At 36.5% G+C, this 16,768-nt stretch overlaps 1 protein-coding gene across 1 annotated transcript in view; it reads right to left on the bottom strand.

Moving 5' to 3' along the window:
• Positions 1-16,768, bottom strand: part of RYR2 (ryanodine receptor 2) — a 725,313-nt gene that overhangs the window by 70,264 nt on the left and 638,281 nt on the right. Inside the window, exons 80-82 of the mRNA XM_035008528.1 lie at positions 4,414-4,513; positions 2,755-2,834; positions 82-158 (exon numbers count right to left, since the gene is read on the bottom strand). Of these exons, the coding sequence (XP_034864419.1) occupies positions 82-158; positions 2,755-2,834; positions 4,414-4,513 (257 nt within the window). The remainder of the gene's footprint in view (positions 1-81; positions 159-2,754; positions 2,835-4,413; positions 4,514-16,768) is intronic.

Here is a 16,768-nt window from a genome sequence, read left to right as displayed (position 1 = left end):
GTGTTAGCGATGTAAAACAAAAACTTTGAAAGATACAATCCACTGAGTAGAAGAACCAAAACAAGGGAAGCGTGTGCTTACCTACATGACTGCATCAGACCAGCCAGACTCTGAAAGAAGCCCACATCCTTTTTCTCCTTGAGGTAGTCAAGCATTTTCTATAGTAAATATATAAACCACAGGGCCACTGAACACAAATCTCATTTTTTGTTAAATAAGAAACAACTAAAATATGCTTTCTATCCTGGGATAAAGATGAAAAACACTCAGTGCATACAAATATGACTGTAACTTTACCATGAAACAGTGATGAGCATGTCAAGGCAGGATGGTTGTATATTTCAATGTCAATAAAAGTGGCTCAGAACAAGGGAGTTGCTTTACATAAACATCATAAGCACCATGAATATCCGGGGAAAAATACTACTCTTAACTCTCTTCTAGTCACTCTTTAAGTATTTGAAGATTCAGATTTTTTAGTTCAAGCCTACTGGGACGAAGGTCCACCAAGATGCTAGTCATAGATTTCCATACAAAAGTGAGGTCCTTAAATGCGGGTAGTGTTGACTACCATATGCTAATGTTATAGATAGAAATTTAGTTTCTATTATCATGATCTCTAAACCCAAGGAATGGTAGGAATCATTGACTATTAAATTTTTCTTCTCTGTTGTCAGAACGATGTCCAGATTCTGTGGTCAATATTTTGATTAAACACAAAAGTAAAAAATGCGAGAGCAATGCACAGCTCTACCTTCTTAGCTTATTATTATATATTACAGTGAAACAGCTGCTTTGAATGTGGAACAGATGTGTTGGAAGTTTCAAACAAGAAGTACCCACAAGATGATAAAATGATAGAAGACACACCAAAGGCTTGAAGAAAATAAAGATACTGCTCTTCTCCGAATCTTGAATAGAGGTGAATAATTCCTATTATCAGTGCTAAATAGGATTGAGCTAAAAGGGTCAACATTTTGGTAGCAATTTGGTTTCCAGAAATTTAAGTGAAAGGTAAGTTACTAAATATGTAAAGGCTGGGTGTCTGCGCGTGCATGCACACACACGTGTGTGTATGTGTGTGTATTACATATATACACCTCACATGCATATACACATACATACAAGTAAGTACACACCGAGATACACACAAACACCCGGCCATTTTGGGGGGAGTGTGATAAGTTACTGGTCTAATAAAACATGAAGCACTTATTAATCACTGGAAATTTAAAACACAAGGAATATGGCTCAGAGTTAAAGGGAGGTGGTAGAATATGTATCTGAAGGTTTACAGAAAAAAGAAAAGCCTGTATAGACAAGTATGTATATTACATGATCTCTCATGGCTCCTTTCAGCTCCAAGGATTTCTGAATCTATATGCTATATAATTAAGGACTTTTGAAGTAAAACATAAAGGGAAATTATTTGGTGCTAAATATTATAGAGGGTAGATAAGCTTTCTTCAGTTTTCCTTTTTTTTTAAATTTAAGTCATGTAGTCATTTGCTATGGAAATCAAAAAAGGACAGCTGTAAATTGGATGGGGAAAAAAGACATCATTATTTTCACTAAGTTCTAATGGAAATTTAGCATTCCTTTCAACTATTAATATAAGCAACAAACACAGACCCTGATATCGTCACCAATAGAAATATCAGAGATCTTCATATCACAGTCATTGTTGAAGTGATTTAAAAATGTTTAGACTAATCATTTCTTCTCAATAATTAGATCAAGTACTAGATCTTTTATTTAACGAGTTCATAAAGGAACACAAATTACTTTATCAAAAACCTGTTTATAATATTTGAATAACCACATTTCACTAGGTGTGGTTTCTTGTGTAAACCCGTGCGATCTCACTTTGCAATTTAAAAACATGACACCAAGAGGAGTCCAGATGCTTCACTAAACTGTCAGAGGCATTAAAAAGAAAAAGTTAGGCACCCTGGCTTAGATTAGACCAATACACTCCTCCAGCCTGAAAATGTCACAATTGTATTTGCAGAAAAAGAGGCACGCAATTTGAGAAAAATGTAAAGACGAATTTTTCAGCTACTCTGGGTTGCTAACTTAACCTAGTCCAAATCTTCACCAACCCGAAGGCAACCTTCAAATTTTCTCTGCTTTTCTTAGAATCAAAGTTCTTCTGGGAACATATTCAGGGCTTTGTCCCACTGTCGTGTTTCTAGGGCTCACAGCAACCTGAAGTCAAATATCCTAAGATTTTCATTAGCCTTCCCTTCTTACCCTGCCTTTCCTGGTAGGGGAGCCCTTTCCCTGCGTTGCCAAAACTTACCCAAGAAACAACAGTTACCAGTTCCATGTTCGTAAACTGTCCTTTCTCATTACAGAAGCTGATACAGAAAAACATGAGAGAGATGGTATAACACTATAAAACATGTTGCCAAACTAGGCTCCTGAGATAAGAATATTTACTTTTCTCCACTATTAAAACAAACCATTTCATGCTGATTTATTCACATGAAATTCAAATTTCACATGATGACACCATCTGATTGGACTTCAGACTTCTCAAGAGCGTTTTAGTGCCCCACATGGCAGGGTGTGACCTAGATGTTTGAATCCTGGTAGGAAATAGCCATCAAATAAATGCATTTTTTTTTTACACAGAAAATGAAAAATTTTACAACTAATAGTTCTTCTAGGATGACTAGAACAGTTCAATGGAATGACGATATGGTCCATCTGTTTGAAGAGCACTTTATGGGGTTGGCTTAAAGACATTACCTGCTGTACTGTGGAGTTGCCACCATTTAAGATAGCAATTCCAAGTTTCAAAGTTGCAGCTACCATTGGTCCAGTCTCACCTGAAAAAATACAAAAAATAGTGTTCCTTGTATCACTTCACCTACTACATTAACCATTTCTGTCTCAAAACGTACACTTTTAAAATTATCACTCCCCTACAAATCTGCCTAACAATGGACAGACTGACTTATGTACCAAAAACATTTCAAGGATAATAATGCATATTTTCCCATCAATGTTTTTACTAAATTCGGTCTGATGTGTTCAGGAAGGGAAACTGTATGGGAACATTAAAAAAAAAAAAAAAAGGTGGGGGCGCCTGGGTGGCTCAGTTGGTTAAGCATCCAACTCTTGATTTCAGCTCAGATCGTGATCTCAGGGTCGTGAGATGGGGCTCCATGCTCGGTAGAGAGTCTGCTTCAGATTCTTTCTCTCCCTCTCCCTCTGCCCCTCCCTCTTGCTTGCATGCGCATTCTCTAATAAAATCTTTAAAAAATTAAAAAAAAGAAACAATTGATTTTGAAATACTGACACCTAAAACTATAAAGATTCAAAATTAATCATGAATATTAAAATAATACTTGAAATGAGTAAGAGCTACTTAAGATTTCAAGGAAAATTACTCTCCCCTCTTCTCTCCATATTATGTTTGAACATCTTCTATCATTTATCATTTCATTTCAACTTTTATCTTACTATGTTTATAGTATTGCTTTATTAGGATGACTGGTCACAATTTTAAGTCATTCAAATAATAATGACAAAATTTTAAGTTTATTTTTTTTTAGTAATCTCTACACCCAACATGGGGCTGAGATCAAGAGTTACATGCTCTTCTGACTAAGCTAGCCAGGTGCCCAATAATGACAAAATTTTAAATCCAACCAGTTGTCTATCATTGAGTATATTTTATTTTTATGTTATTCACCTCTACTTACCTTAGAAATGGAATATAGAAAAAAAACAGAAAAAGAAACAATAATAGAGATAGAAATATCTTAGGAATCTGGGAAAGGGGTGCTTAATAACAGAATGCATAACTGTTATTTCTCCACTCCATTACAAATTATAGTAAAAATGTTTCTACAAAGAAGATATTACTAATGTAAGAAAAATTATCTTGGCTGGCACTGAAAAATACAATAGTATTTTAATTGTTAAGAAGGGCTCACTTAAAAAGTCTAAACTTTTACATCAAGGGTCAGCAAACTATGGACTAAAGGGTCAAGTCCAGCCTGTCATACGTTTTTGTAAATAAAGTTTTATTGGAACTCAGCCACACAGTTTGTTTACGTATTGTCTCTAGCTGCTTCCCTGTTACTATGGCAGAGTTCGAGGCGAGCAAAGCCAAAAACGTTTTATTATCTCGCCTCTCAAAGAAAACGTTTGCCCATCCCTAATTTATATGGTTTGTTAGGCTTGTGTCACGATAGAATTTCCAAAACTTAATGAACAGAAATAAACATTTTAGTAGGACTGAAAAAAACCCAGTGTTGGACTGGGTTAATGAGAGCCTGCTTTTCTGAAGTCACCTGACCTTGTGATGAACAAGAAATTCAGGGACCGACTAAATCAGCAGAATTTAAATAAGGGGGCTCCTAGGGCATAAAGAAGTCTGAGGGGAGCAGCGAGCCTCACCTTTGCTGGCACTGATGGTCTGCAGCACCATCTCAGCTGCCCCGCGGTCATGGAGCCTGGCTTGTTGGTACAGAAGCTTTTGCTTTTCCATTTCTTTTTCCTGAACACAAATCCCAACCATTTATGTTGTGGCTGTCATTAAGCATAGCAGCTTTCTATAAACCGTATTTTTAGTCATCTCTTCATGTATGGGCTCTATGACAACATTATGGACCATTTCAACACCAACAATGTTACTCAACAGATGTTAACAATATTCGACTCTCGGTTTTGCCCCTTTGTATTTTTCTTGATATACTTTTGGTACTGGCTTATCAGGATGGATTTTCTCAATTGTAATTGTTTGATCAGTCCAAAGCCCGTATCACAGTTTTGAAGTACTATACTTCGTCACTGAAACTTGCACTTTCTGAATTATACATTTGTGCATCAGTCTGTTACGTTTTCAATCGTCTCCCATGCCATGGCCGTAACTTGATACTGCTCAGCAAATGGCTCGAGTTGCAAGTTATCACCGAATGACAGAAAAACATTCACTGAGACGTGTTGGAGTTTAAGCAAAGTTGAAAGCTGATATGAATGAAAAGGTAGGCTTCAACTAAGTAGCGGACTCATGATACACATCTCCCCAGTCACCCCCCAAGAATAAAAGAAGCAGTGTGCCTTTATATTTTGTATTCTCTGGTGGTAACAACGATACCGCATGGTGCTGCTGGTGCAAATAGCTGGGGTTTGTTCTTTTCCACTTAAACTACCATAAAGAAGAAAAAAACATAAAGAAGAAAAAAAAGTAAAATATAAAGGCACAGCAAGTTCAAGACTGGTAGGATCATTCACTTAAGCTATCCAGTTCGCTGGAGAATTGAGACGGAACTAAGCAGTATAAGTTGCAAAATGAAAGTTGCATAGAGCCCTAGGACAGCGAGTCCATCAAATGGCGTGGTAGAGAAGCTTAGTCAATGGGACATGAAACAGTCAATTAGTATCATGTCCATAACACAACGGCCAAAACATATATGACCTAAGAGCAGAAAGAGCTGCAGCAGAAGTAGCCAGAGTGACAGTTTTGCTGCCATAAACTTTCCATCCAAAGTACAGAAAATAGACACAGGAAGATGGAAGAGGTTTAAAAAATGAAGGCTTGCTAGTTACAGAATATGAAAAAGAAAGTAAACTAAAAGGGGGGGGGGAGAAATGGGCTCAAACAAATGAAAAAAGAAACCTTCAAATCAAAAGCAACCAACACAGACATTTATGCTGTTACCAGAGAGTTCTCGCCGAGGCTGGCAAATTTGTTTCTTAAATCTTTGATAATATCGTGCTGCGAAAACAAAATTGATCAGGGTTTTTTTTTTTTTCACACTATAGTTAGAGCTCCTGTGGTTAAAGTTTTATTTTTTTCTTAAATTATGTGATAGGTCTAAATGGAAGCAGAGAAAAGAAAAGAAAAAAAAAAAAAAGGCAGCTTTGCTTGATATGTAGCCATGCTAACATCTAAAAGGTTTGCCTTCATGTTTAAACCTCTTCCTGCGGAGTCAAGAACAAAACGAAAACAAAACCACACAGACACACAAAACCATATTGTCATTACAACACAGTTTCAGAAAAACTGAAAGAAGACCCTTTCGCCTGCTCTTCAGGTGTGGTTTAAAATTGGTCAGCAACATTTGATCCCTCCTTTTAGACCCAACAATCTTTCACTTTCCTCCCATTGCCAGAGCTATGTAAGAACTTTGCACTTCTGCTTCCCAGCATAACCAATTCCTTTTGTGGAAGACATTTTCAGTAAGACAGTGGTAAGAAATTATTGGCTAAGGAACCACCCTATCACTCTCATCAACTAAAGAGGCAAGGGAATTAGAAAGACTGATTCTTCTATTGACCCAATAGAACATATGAAGATAGTCATCAGGAAACCCAAAGAAGATGCAAGATGGCAGCATGCCATATATTCTTGAGTAAAACAAACAAACAAACCACAAAACCCTTTGCTGTTTGTGCTCCAAAAGTAGGTGGACCACCTCAAAGATCTGCTAGAACTTGTACAGTACATTCTAGACCCCACTATCCTCTTCAGTAATGGAAATCATGCCTGATGGATCAATGTCAGGAGGATCAAGAGATAGACAGGATATCAAATTGCCTTCTTTAAAAAATAAACTCCCTGGGCAAAGAGCACCCTCCTTTTTCCCACACAGCATCTAAATTTCAATAATAATAAATACTTCAGGGGAGATGATGAGATTCATATGAAAAAAATATCAAGCTAAAAAAGATGCACTCATCTAGAAGCAGGAAACCCATACTTCATAAAGAGGGAGCAGATCAACCTCTTGGTTGAGTTTCTTCTTTGTCATACTGAGTTGGAAGCTTTCTCTTCAGAAGATATTTAATATTATTTCTTTCTGGTACTTTGTCCTTTGAGAAGTGCTTCTGGGCATGTAATTCAATCTCACCGTTGGAGATTTTATCACAGCATAATAAAATAAAACCTTGAAAGCTTAACCAGAAAGTTTTCAGATGATAAAATGACGGATTATGTGGAAAGAAAGAAAATTCTTTAATTTCACATTTACTGCAGATTAGCTTTTCTGAGAAAACTGAAGGTAGATATTTTTAAAGTATTTTACTTGGGGAAATAGCAACTTGAAAGGACCTTTTTAAAGCATCTTTTTAAAGTAGGGTTCCTGCCCCATCCCAGATTCCGCCTAAACTGCCAAAGGGTCTTAAATACCTCTACTTGAAGTTCAGTCTTTCAGTGATTCTAAGGTTACAAAAAAGGTTGGGGTGGGGGGAGGAGCTCCATAATTTCAATTTTCTCTTAGGCAAAAAGTTCTGATCACCAAGAGCAACTAGGAATTATCAGCTGTTTTCCTAATAAGATTGTTATGAGTCTCTTCAAGGTCAGTGGTGGTAATAAATCAGACCTATGATCAAATTGCAGACATTGAATGGGAAGTATTCCACATCATGATTGCTTTTAGTATGACTGAAGTTGGTAATAAAGGTGCTAATATTCTTTCATTTTTTCCCAGGGTGCCTCGCTTTTAGCATTTGATGTGGGGGGGCATAGAAGGGAGTAGAAGGCCTGAAGAAAAAAAATCCATTCAGTTCTTCTAAAATTGTCTTATATGAGAAAAATACTGAAATAAAAAAAAAAAATTACAACTGCCCCTTGCTCCTTGATGGAGAAAATAGTTTATCCCTATGATGGAGATGAATGATATTTTAAAGGAGAGCAGCCTTTTGACAGCAAAACTTGTACCCTGTTTCTGATGGACCCTCCTCAGTGATGTGGGCATTCTGGGTGGTTTGTGCATCACAGCTCGGTCTGTGCCTAACACTGCGTGAGCCCAGTCGGCTTGCTTTTTTTCCTTCAAGTTTCCAAGCCTTCAGCAACTGCTGAAAAGGTTTTTACAATGTTTTTCTCTTCAGCTGCACGTGGAAGCTACCTGTAAGTGAACAGAAATCTCTAGCAGCCGAACTCTTTTTAAAAATCTTTCCCATAATTTTGCAATAAGTCAACATTAAATATTCTTCTGATTTGGCATCTTAAATGTAGTCATAACCTACAAGGTGATGTTGAATCTCAACATTATAAGAAAAAAAAGATGGAAATACAGGAGATTCGATTGGATAACTATGAGGACAAAAGTGAACGGCAGTGAAATGGTAGTAATAATTTGGTTTATGACACAAACAAGCCAACTCATACTAAGGGAAAACAAAAATATAGATAAGAGTTGTATTGTCCATTTCATTAATTTCGTTTGGCATTCTAGTTTCTGATACTGTAGGTTGGCCACATTCATAAAGAATTGATTTGCAGTGCTAGGAAAACACTTAAGATTCTAACTTTGTTTAAAAATGGATGGTCCCTCAAATTTATCAATTTTAAATTTTTTTAAAAATTAAATGAATGTATATGGAGTTTCCTACAAGTAAGTGCCATGAGGACAGGGTCTCCAGAGGTTTTGTTTGCTTGTTTTAACCACAATACAAGTGTACATATCCAGTAAAGTTCCCTGCACATAATAGGTGTTCAAGAAAATGTGATGAATGAGTAACAGAACTAAATAATGTGGTATCATGTAGTATCTATAATCTGAAATGACAAATGTTATCTTTTCATTTGAAGAGCTACAAGGCTAGTAAAATGAGAAACTCTAGTTTGCTTTTGGTACATGGTCAAAGAGGTCGAGAATCATACATATGCAAACAATAATTCTCAAACTGTGTTTTTTTTAGCTCAATTAATTTACTGTCTGTACCTTTATTACCCATTGTCTTTGTTGCTGAATACTGAAGAGTATAATAAATTCTATTTTTCAATAGGATGGGCATAATTTCTAATGTTCTCTCTTTAACAACAACAACAAATAAAACCAAAACACAAAAAACAAAAAGAAAGAAATGTTTTTACACAAAGCAAACTTTGTTTAAATGCTGAAGTTTTACTAATAGACAATCAGAGAGGACAAAAATTCTAAAGCAGAAAAATGTAGTCCAGTTAATGTGTTGGAGGCTCTAGAGTTTAGATGTGCTGTGTAGTGTGACTATGGGTTACTTCTTCATCATTTATACTTCCACGCTTGTTAAAATATTGTTTCCCTTGGATTCAGCATATTTAGACTAATTAGCACTCTGCTAAAACAATAAAACCTAGCTGCATTGAAATAATTTTCCATTTCAGGGTCCTGTTGACAAAATTTATATTACATCACAAAAAGCTTCACAAACAAACTATAAAGTAGGAGAAAAATGAGCCACTATAAAATCAGAAGGTATCAAATTAGCAAGGTTAGACTGAGTTATCATTAGAGGGAATGGGGTTTGTTCTGAGCACAAAATTGATTTAGAACAGGCTTCATTTACCTATTTGTTTGTTTAAGCCTTAAAAGTACCGAATACTGCCTTGAATACAGAAAGAAAATGCTATGTAGTTCTACTAACATAGCCTGACAAAAGAAAGAAGAAGAACAATAAGGTGATTTGATGACCTCTACTAATACGAAGGTACGGCTGGATCATGAAGGTGCCAGAATGTTGGGATAATTTGCGGGAAAAAGAGAAGTTAGAATAAATTTTACCATAGAGCAGATCATGACAAGTCATTATTTGGATTTTGAGTTCTCTCAGTTCTAGCTTAAGTTTTAGTGTTTATAATTCTAAGTTTTCACACATAGTTACTGGTCCTACCCCAGATAAACCCTTGAGAAACAGCTGCGTGAACTCTGTAAGTACTCGATGCAGTCTCTAATTCCCTGCCAAATGTTACCTATTCAGCTGAGAGAGGGATTTTTCTGGAGACTGTCTTAAGGAAACATAGTCCTTTCATTCTTCTAGACTCCTGGTACTTATCCTATGCTCAGCCATCCTCAGATGTCACCTGGACATCTGAACTTTATTGTATAAATTCTCAAATTATTACCTCTATTGAATTGCTGCAGATTATATGACATGTTGTCCTCCTCACAGAGATCCTCATGAATTTTTGTTTCTCCCAAACAAGAAGACTGTGTTTATTCCACTGATACAGTAAACTGTGAAATTTCTGTGACTTGATGCTCACTCCTAGAAAGCTTGGGATCTGTAAGTGCTAACAAACTCCTGCTAATTAGCAAGAGTCTAAGGCACTGGTTTCTGGACTAACCTCATTCTTGGAAGGCTCCACTTGGTGTCCTTGAACCCCTCTCATACCTCTATACTTTCTCCTTCTATATCTACCTGTGTCATGTATAATTGTGTGATACTTTAAACACCAAACTAGGAAAAGGTAGAGATACATATATATGTACAGAAGCTAGGCTAGTGTCTATAAAGCATTTTTATTGTGACATTACTAGTCTAAATAACATCAAGTTTATTTTCTTTTTCACTCCTCCACGAAAGACTAGAAGAAAAAAATACCAAAAATTTGCATGCTTCTATTAATATTCATGCATTTAGGAGCACTATGAAATTGGCCCTGAAAAATGAAAAGAACTTACTCATGAAAAGCAAATCAGACACTTTTAAAGGTGGGTATGACCCCTGAAAACATCTAGTTTAAAGCTTTTAGTTCAAAGCAGAAAAAGCTGAGGCACAGAGTAATTTAAATGTGACCCACTCAAGGTCACCTGGTGGGCACCTGCATGAGATCCTAGGTCTCCTGTCCTGTGTAGTTCTGTGTTCACCATCCTGTGAACGTTTTTCTAAGGGCTTCCCTGGCTTGATTTTAGTAGGAAGGTAAAATTGATTAAAAGTCATAATAACAGGGGCGCCTGGGTGGCTCAGATGGTTAAGCATCTGCCTTCGGCTCAGGTCATGATCCCAGGGTCCTGGGATCGAGCCCCGCATCAGGCTCCCTGCTCAGTGCAGAGCCTGCTTCTCCCTCTCCCTCTGCCATTCCCCCCACTTGTGCTCTCTGGCTCTATCTCTCTGTCAAATAAATAAATAAAATCTTTTTTTTTAAAAAAAAGGCATAATAACAGTAATGCCAGAATAAAGCCAATGTTCTGAGTGTATTATATGTATTAACTAATTTAATCCTTACCACAATCCCATGAAATAGATACTATAATTAGCTCCATTTTATAGATAGGAAAATTGCGGCTTGAGATCACACAGGTAGGTGGTGGAGTTGGGATTCAAAGGCAGGTGGTTCGTTCCAATATCTATGCTCTGAATGATTCTGCTATATCCCATCTGCTCTACATAATGCAGGCAAGCATTATGGGATTAATTATTATCAACCAGGATTATTTTTAAATAATAGCACACTATGTCAAACTTGTGTGCATCAAAAATGCACAACTATATGTTCAAGTATATGTTCTATACAGTTTGCTCTTTGGGTCCACATACTCGATATGCTTGAGTTACCATACACAATAGAGAGGACTGTGCTTTCTGGGAATTTTCCTCACGCCAGGACCAATACTTCATCGCACACTTATACCCCCTTTCTCTCCAAGACTTGGCAACTTGCCTTGCTTCTCAGACAGAGTGTGGTTATAAAAGCTGGCTCCTACCACTTCTACCACCCAGTAAGGAAGTTCCATATACAGAGAGACTGCCGTGCCTGAACTCTCGATAGGTTGGACCCAAGCTGGCTTTGGCTTTCCCAGGCGGGTGTGTGTGGAAAATCTGCTTAACATCAGGAAGTGTGAAGAAACTAAGTCCCTGTGACCAATAAAAGACAGGAGGTGGGGCAAAACCAGTGCTCATCCTTCTTTCCCAGGAGGCACTGTTCCAAGATGCATACATAACAGTTTTTCTAGGGCCGTCTGATACTATGTTGAATAGGCACGGTCAGCTCAAGAACCCACTACCTTGTATTTGCGCTGCCTCCTTCCTTAGATAATCTGCTCTCTTTTTCTCCTAACTCTTACTCCCCTGGGATTATATCAACCCTCCCCCCCCCCCAATCCCAATAAAGTGTTAGCACAGGATCTCTTTCTCTGTTTTCTAAGAAACCTGGGCTAAGGCATGAGGGTATTACTTAAGGATGATAATTTCAGTATATAACAATGTAGTTAGCAGGTTACAGCAAGAGGCATGAGAACAGTGGCCACCAAAATTCCTTCTCCCTTCCCCTCTACCATTCAATAGTACAACAAGCAACTCAACACTTTAGTCCCTAGTTTGGATACCACAGTGCTTCTGTAGTAGAAACTAAGTAACTCTTAAGTTTACCTGATAAAAGGAACCAATGTTTCAATGTTCTATATCCATAGCTGTATGTTTAATTTTTTTATATATATGAGTGTTGTCTTAGGTAAGATTCAGGGCGCCCTTCTTATTTAAATTGCTTTGTTCCCATGAACAGAACTAAATAAACCCATTCAAAGATCAAATTATATAGCTATTGGAGAGGGTACATCTTGCAGCCAATTTATTCTTGCAGGATTGCCAAGGAATGGAATTCTATTCAAAATTAGACCACTGGAGGGGCCAGAAAAAGGTGATTTTGTCATTGGGTAGAGCTATATAACATCAGACCTTAAGACATCGGGGCCTAAATTGATTCTTCCACACTTAGTGGTGCATATTTTGGAATACGGGCTGGGTATTGGTCTGAATACTTTAGCAGGTATGATGTCATTTTAGTTATGACTGAGGCCCATCTGGGAGAGAATGTAAGTTAGTCTCTTAAGTCTTTTATTACAGAATGTCAACTCTGCCATAGGCGTATTTAGTATTTAAGACACAAGTTATTCTCTTTAATCAACAGTACAGAATAATAGGACCTCAGGGACTCAGCAGAGAATTCATCTGTGAATTAGAAATTGGGAATTTGCCAAAGGATGATGCAACTTGCCTAATATTTGAGAAAAATGGTCTAGAAGGCAAGTCAATGCTCCATCCCTCTGGCTTATTTAAGCTCCACGTTCATTAATTTCAGTCTTTATTAAGTAATAAATCTATATTATAGTACCTTAATAGTCCACAGATATGCTTCCGTTGAATTAGCATTTAATGCCACACACTCAGATTTTAGAGAATGGCATTAGGGAAGAAGCAACCGTATGGGGAACATTTGTGTGTATTTTGCAAAATCAAAGTTTAAAAATGGGGTTTGTTCTGGTTCCAAATCTCTTTGTGAATCTAGGTGAGAAAAATCCATGGTGCTCAGACTTGCTTTGACTTGCAACATTATTAATTTGTTGTTGTCATTATTATTATTTGCTTTGGCTTATAAAAATTCACAGCTAAACAATGCACTCAACTGTACTAATGGACATTTTGAGTCACTGCTAAGATATTTCTTCCCTTTCAGTTATTCCTTCCCTTTCAGTTATTCCTTGACTTTATTAAGATTTAACAGTCCTTTTTGTAGTTTTAGTATTGAAGTAGTCCCAAATCTAAAAAGGTTATATATACTTAACTAAATAAGCAATAAAGTTTTTAAATAAACAGTTGTAGAGAATATTTACCTATATTATTTCGATGAAGTAGGGAATTAAAATTATCAAGTTAAATCTCTTTGCAAGTTTTAACAGAATCCTACCAGTAAAACATAGATGTGATAGAATAAGAAAAGAGCTGGCAAATATTTTAAGCATTTTGGTCCCCATTTCCCATGTTTCATGTTTCTTAAGCTTTGTTTCTTTCCTCTTGGAAATTATAATGCCCCCTTTTAAAAATGCCTACTTCCTTCTTCATATTTTCATTGAATACTTACAGATAAAGAATTTAACTGTAAAGTACAGCAACTATTAATAATCAGTCAGTTATGGGAATAAAATTCAATTATCACAAACTGTTATTCCCAAATTTATTTAACATAATTTAAGAGTTCTTGAAATTGCCAGATAACGTCTCAGGTTTATTATAACTTAGATGAAAATTCCACTATGAGACTATCTCTAGTTGAGAAACCTCAACTAAAAAGTCTGGTATGTTACTAAATTTATAAAGAGAAAGTAATAATCCAGTTGTCTGGTCAAATTGTTAATGGTTTTGTTGGTATCACAGAGTCAACCTCAGACAAGAGTATCTTCATAGGTGAGCGAGGACCTGCACATCTCTGTTTCTCAACTTGGTAAGAGTTTCTATTGCTTACTCACAGAGGACATATTTTGTGAAAAGTAGCATGCTATACAAATTAGGCATACACAGTAAGTTATAGTCCCAAATCACATGGAAATTCAGTAAAATATCTGGTTAAGAAGTACAAATTCCCCAATATTGTCTATGGTGTTATGTTCATAAGTAGCAATCATAAGAAACTTTAAAATCCTGTTTCATGGGGGACAATTATGTGACTAATTGCCAGGCTTCACCACTCTGTGAATGTCTTGCCCATCATCCTAAATCCAGGGCAGGTAGCCTGTTCTCTCAGGTCAGGCTCCATATCCTCACCTGATTTCTTGTCTTCACTCTGGCCTGCATTCTATACGCTAAAAGCAGATTCTACTAACCATTCCTAGACTTCTTTTCTGAATTGGGAACTTCTCTAATGTCACCAAATTTGATCATATATACCAAACTGGATTTGCTTTTAGATTCCCCTGAAACTGCATTCCTCTTTCAGAGGAAGATGGTTTTCTTAACCAGCAAGGCCTTCTGATTCTGACCTTCTTTATCTACCCTTATCCCACAGATATCCACACTCTTGGGGCATGAAGTTTGGTGCTAGGACATTAAATCTTTGGCTACTGTTAGGAGGTACCTTCATGTTTTCGACCCTCAATAATCCACAAGAATTCTATTTGAGATAATTAGTGATAAAAGCATAAATACCAACTGAGTATCACACTCATTATTACCTACTATTTAAGCCCAGAATATATTATTGTTATGTCTGTTATAAGTCATTAACTATTATATCCATCCAACTAGAGCTATATCTGACAGCTGTATGAATTCAAATTTTTAAATTTATAGGGATCATAGTGTAATAATAATATATTCCTCCAAATAGAAGAGTGAGTTAAAATATTATCATTTGTTTCTTCTAAATAGATTCTTCATGACATTCTAAATTCATTTTAACAGCAATTTTTTTTTTTCAACTAAAGCCATTATGGGTATTTTTTTCCCCTGGGACGTTCTGATCAATTTTCCTATGAATTAGTCTCATGAAAATAAAATATAAGCTTAATGGGGTTCCTATCAAAGAAAAAATTTTGTGATGCTAGATCAAAATGTTTTTTAGCAAATGTTCCAAGCACTTAGCTACTCAAAATATATTAAGAGATAGAAATAATCATCAAGTTCTTCCCTGTAATGAATGCTGAAATCAATATTAACATCGTGGAACATCCTCTCCAGTTACTAACTGGAGAGATTACTAGCACAATGGGAAAGTAGACTTCTTTCCAATCTCACCAGTGATGCCATTTATCATGTCTTTTTTCAAGTAACAAGACTTGTATTAAATAAGCATCAAGAGGGGATGAGGCCAGAATGCGGTCCTGAAAGGTCCCGAGCTAAAAGTTAATCAGCTAAAGGGCTAGCCCCTTTTTACCTGAGCACAGCATGCAGCCAAGAGTTCACATGTAGGATAAAATTTCAATTATGAGTAATTTAAACTCCAAGAAGAATAAACCCGTGTCAAGGAAGGGGTACATGGGAGCTACAAACTTGTAAAAAGATCACCAAGACCTTTTATTACAAAAGAATCCAAGATGTTGGGTCTAACAAAGGTAAATGTCACAAGAAACCGAAACTCAGACCCAGACAAATACACACATATATATAGTTTTACCTTGCTGCGTTGGGATCCTGTGACCTTAAGGAAGGATGAGGACAAGAAGCAAAATAGCAATAAACAATTGCTCGGAAGACAACTGGTAGACCATAAATGGTGTGCACTTCAGAAAACACAGTATTATTTGCTACTCAGAGCTCATTCTAATTTACCTCAGTTTCTTATCAATAAAGACGGATTTGAGAATAGGACACACATACATTAGAAAAGATTATAGTGTCACATAGGAAATTAATCTTATGGCATTTTCTCTCAGCAACAGTCATGGGTTGTTCTCAGATTAGCTTTTGTACTTTCTACACACTGATTTCAATGCTGCAGAGATGCCATATCAAATTGCTCCTGGAAGGGGCCCTACTCTATGTCCACCCCTCAACCTGTACCTTTCAGTAGGACCACTGTCATAAGGACTGACTGCTGGTTACTAATATATTTCCAGACTTCTAGCTCAAAATCCAGATACATAATAGAAAAAAAATAATAATGTAATCTATTTCTTTCCACTTCATTTCTTTTTGAAAATTCTAAAAAAAAAAAAAAAAGAAAAAAAGAAAAAAAAAGGAGAAAAGTGGTAGTTAGCAACAACTCTTTTCTTCATAGAAAGCAAAAGTAAAATCTAAACAAATGGGGTCAAATAATATTACTTTCCTTCTGGCTAATTAGCATTGAGCAGTATTTCTAATTTTCTGGATATTTAAGAGCTGAGAACATCTGAGAAAATAACCATAAAACAGAACACAGTCCTAGGAATATATGCACTCCTGCCTCATGCAAGCAAAGGGCATTGTGTGCCACCATCTACATATGTACAGGGAATGAGTGACCTATCTGAAGTCAAAAGAGGCCAGATCTTTAAGACTTCTTCATTTCAGAAGAAAATAGCCAACCAAGGGTTTAATTAAAAACTCGATATCATGTTGCTCTTCAATAAATATTTTCCTCAAATGTCCATTGGAAATTTCAGATCACAACATTCACTGAAATGAGAACAGTCTGAAGCACTCTCTGAGAGTTCTCAGGGACACTCATTCTGAACATATGGGTTTTATTGGATTATTTCATTATTCTACGTCCCTTGGTCTTAACTTTAGCAAATGTTAGGACTCAGATTTGTCCATCCAGCTTCTGACATGCAGTTCCTTGACACAATAAGCTGCA

Source organism: Mirounga leonina, unplaced genomic scaffold, assembly GCF_011800145.1.
Source record: "Mirounga leonina isolate KUSES-001 unplaced genomic scaffold, KU_Mleo_1.0 Mir_152, whole genome shotgun sequence".
NCBI classification, from domain to species: Eukaryota; Metazoa; Chordata; class Mammalia; order Carnivora; family Phocidae; genus Mirounga; species Mirounga leonina.
The sequence above is the reverse complement of the archived record's forward strand: the minus strand, read 5'-3'. Positions and strand labels throughout refer to the sequence as shown.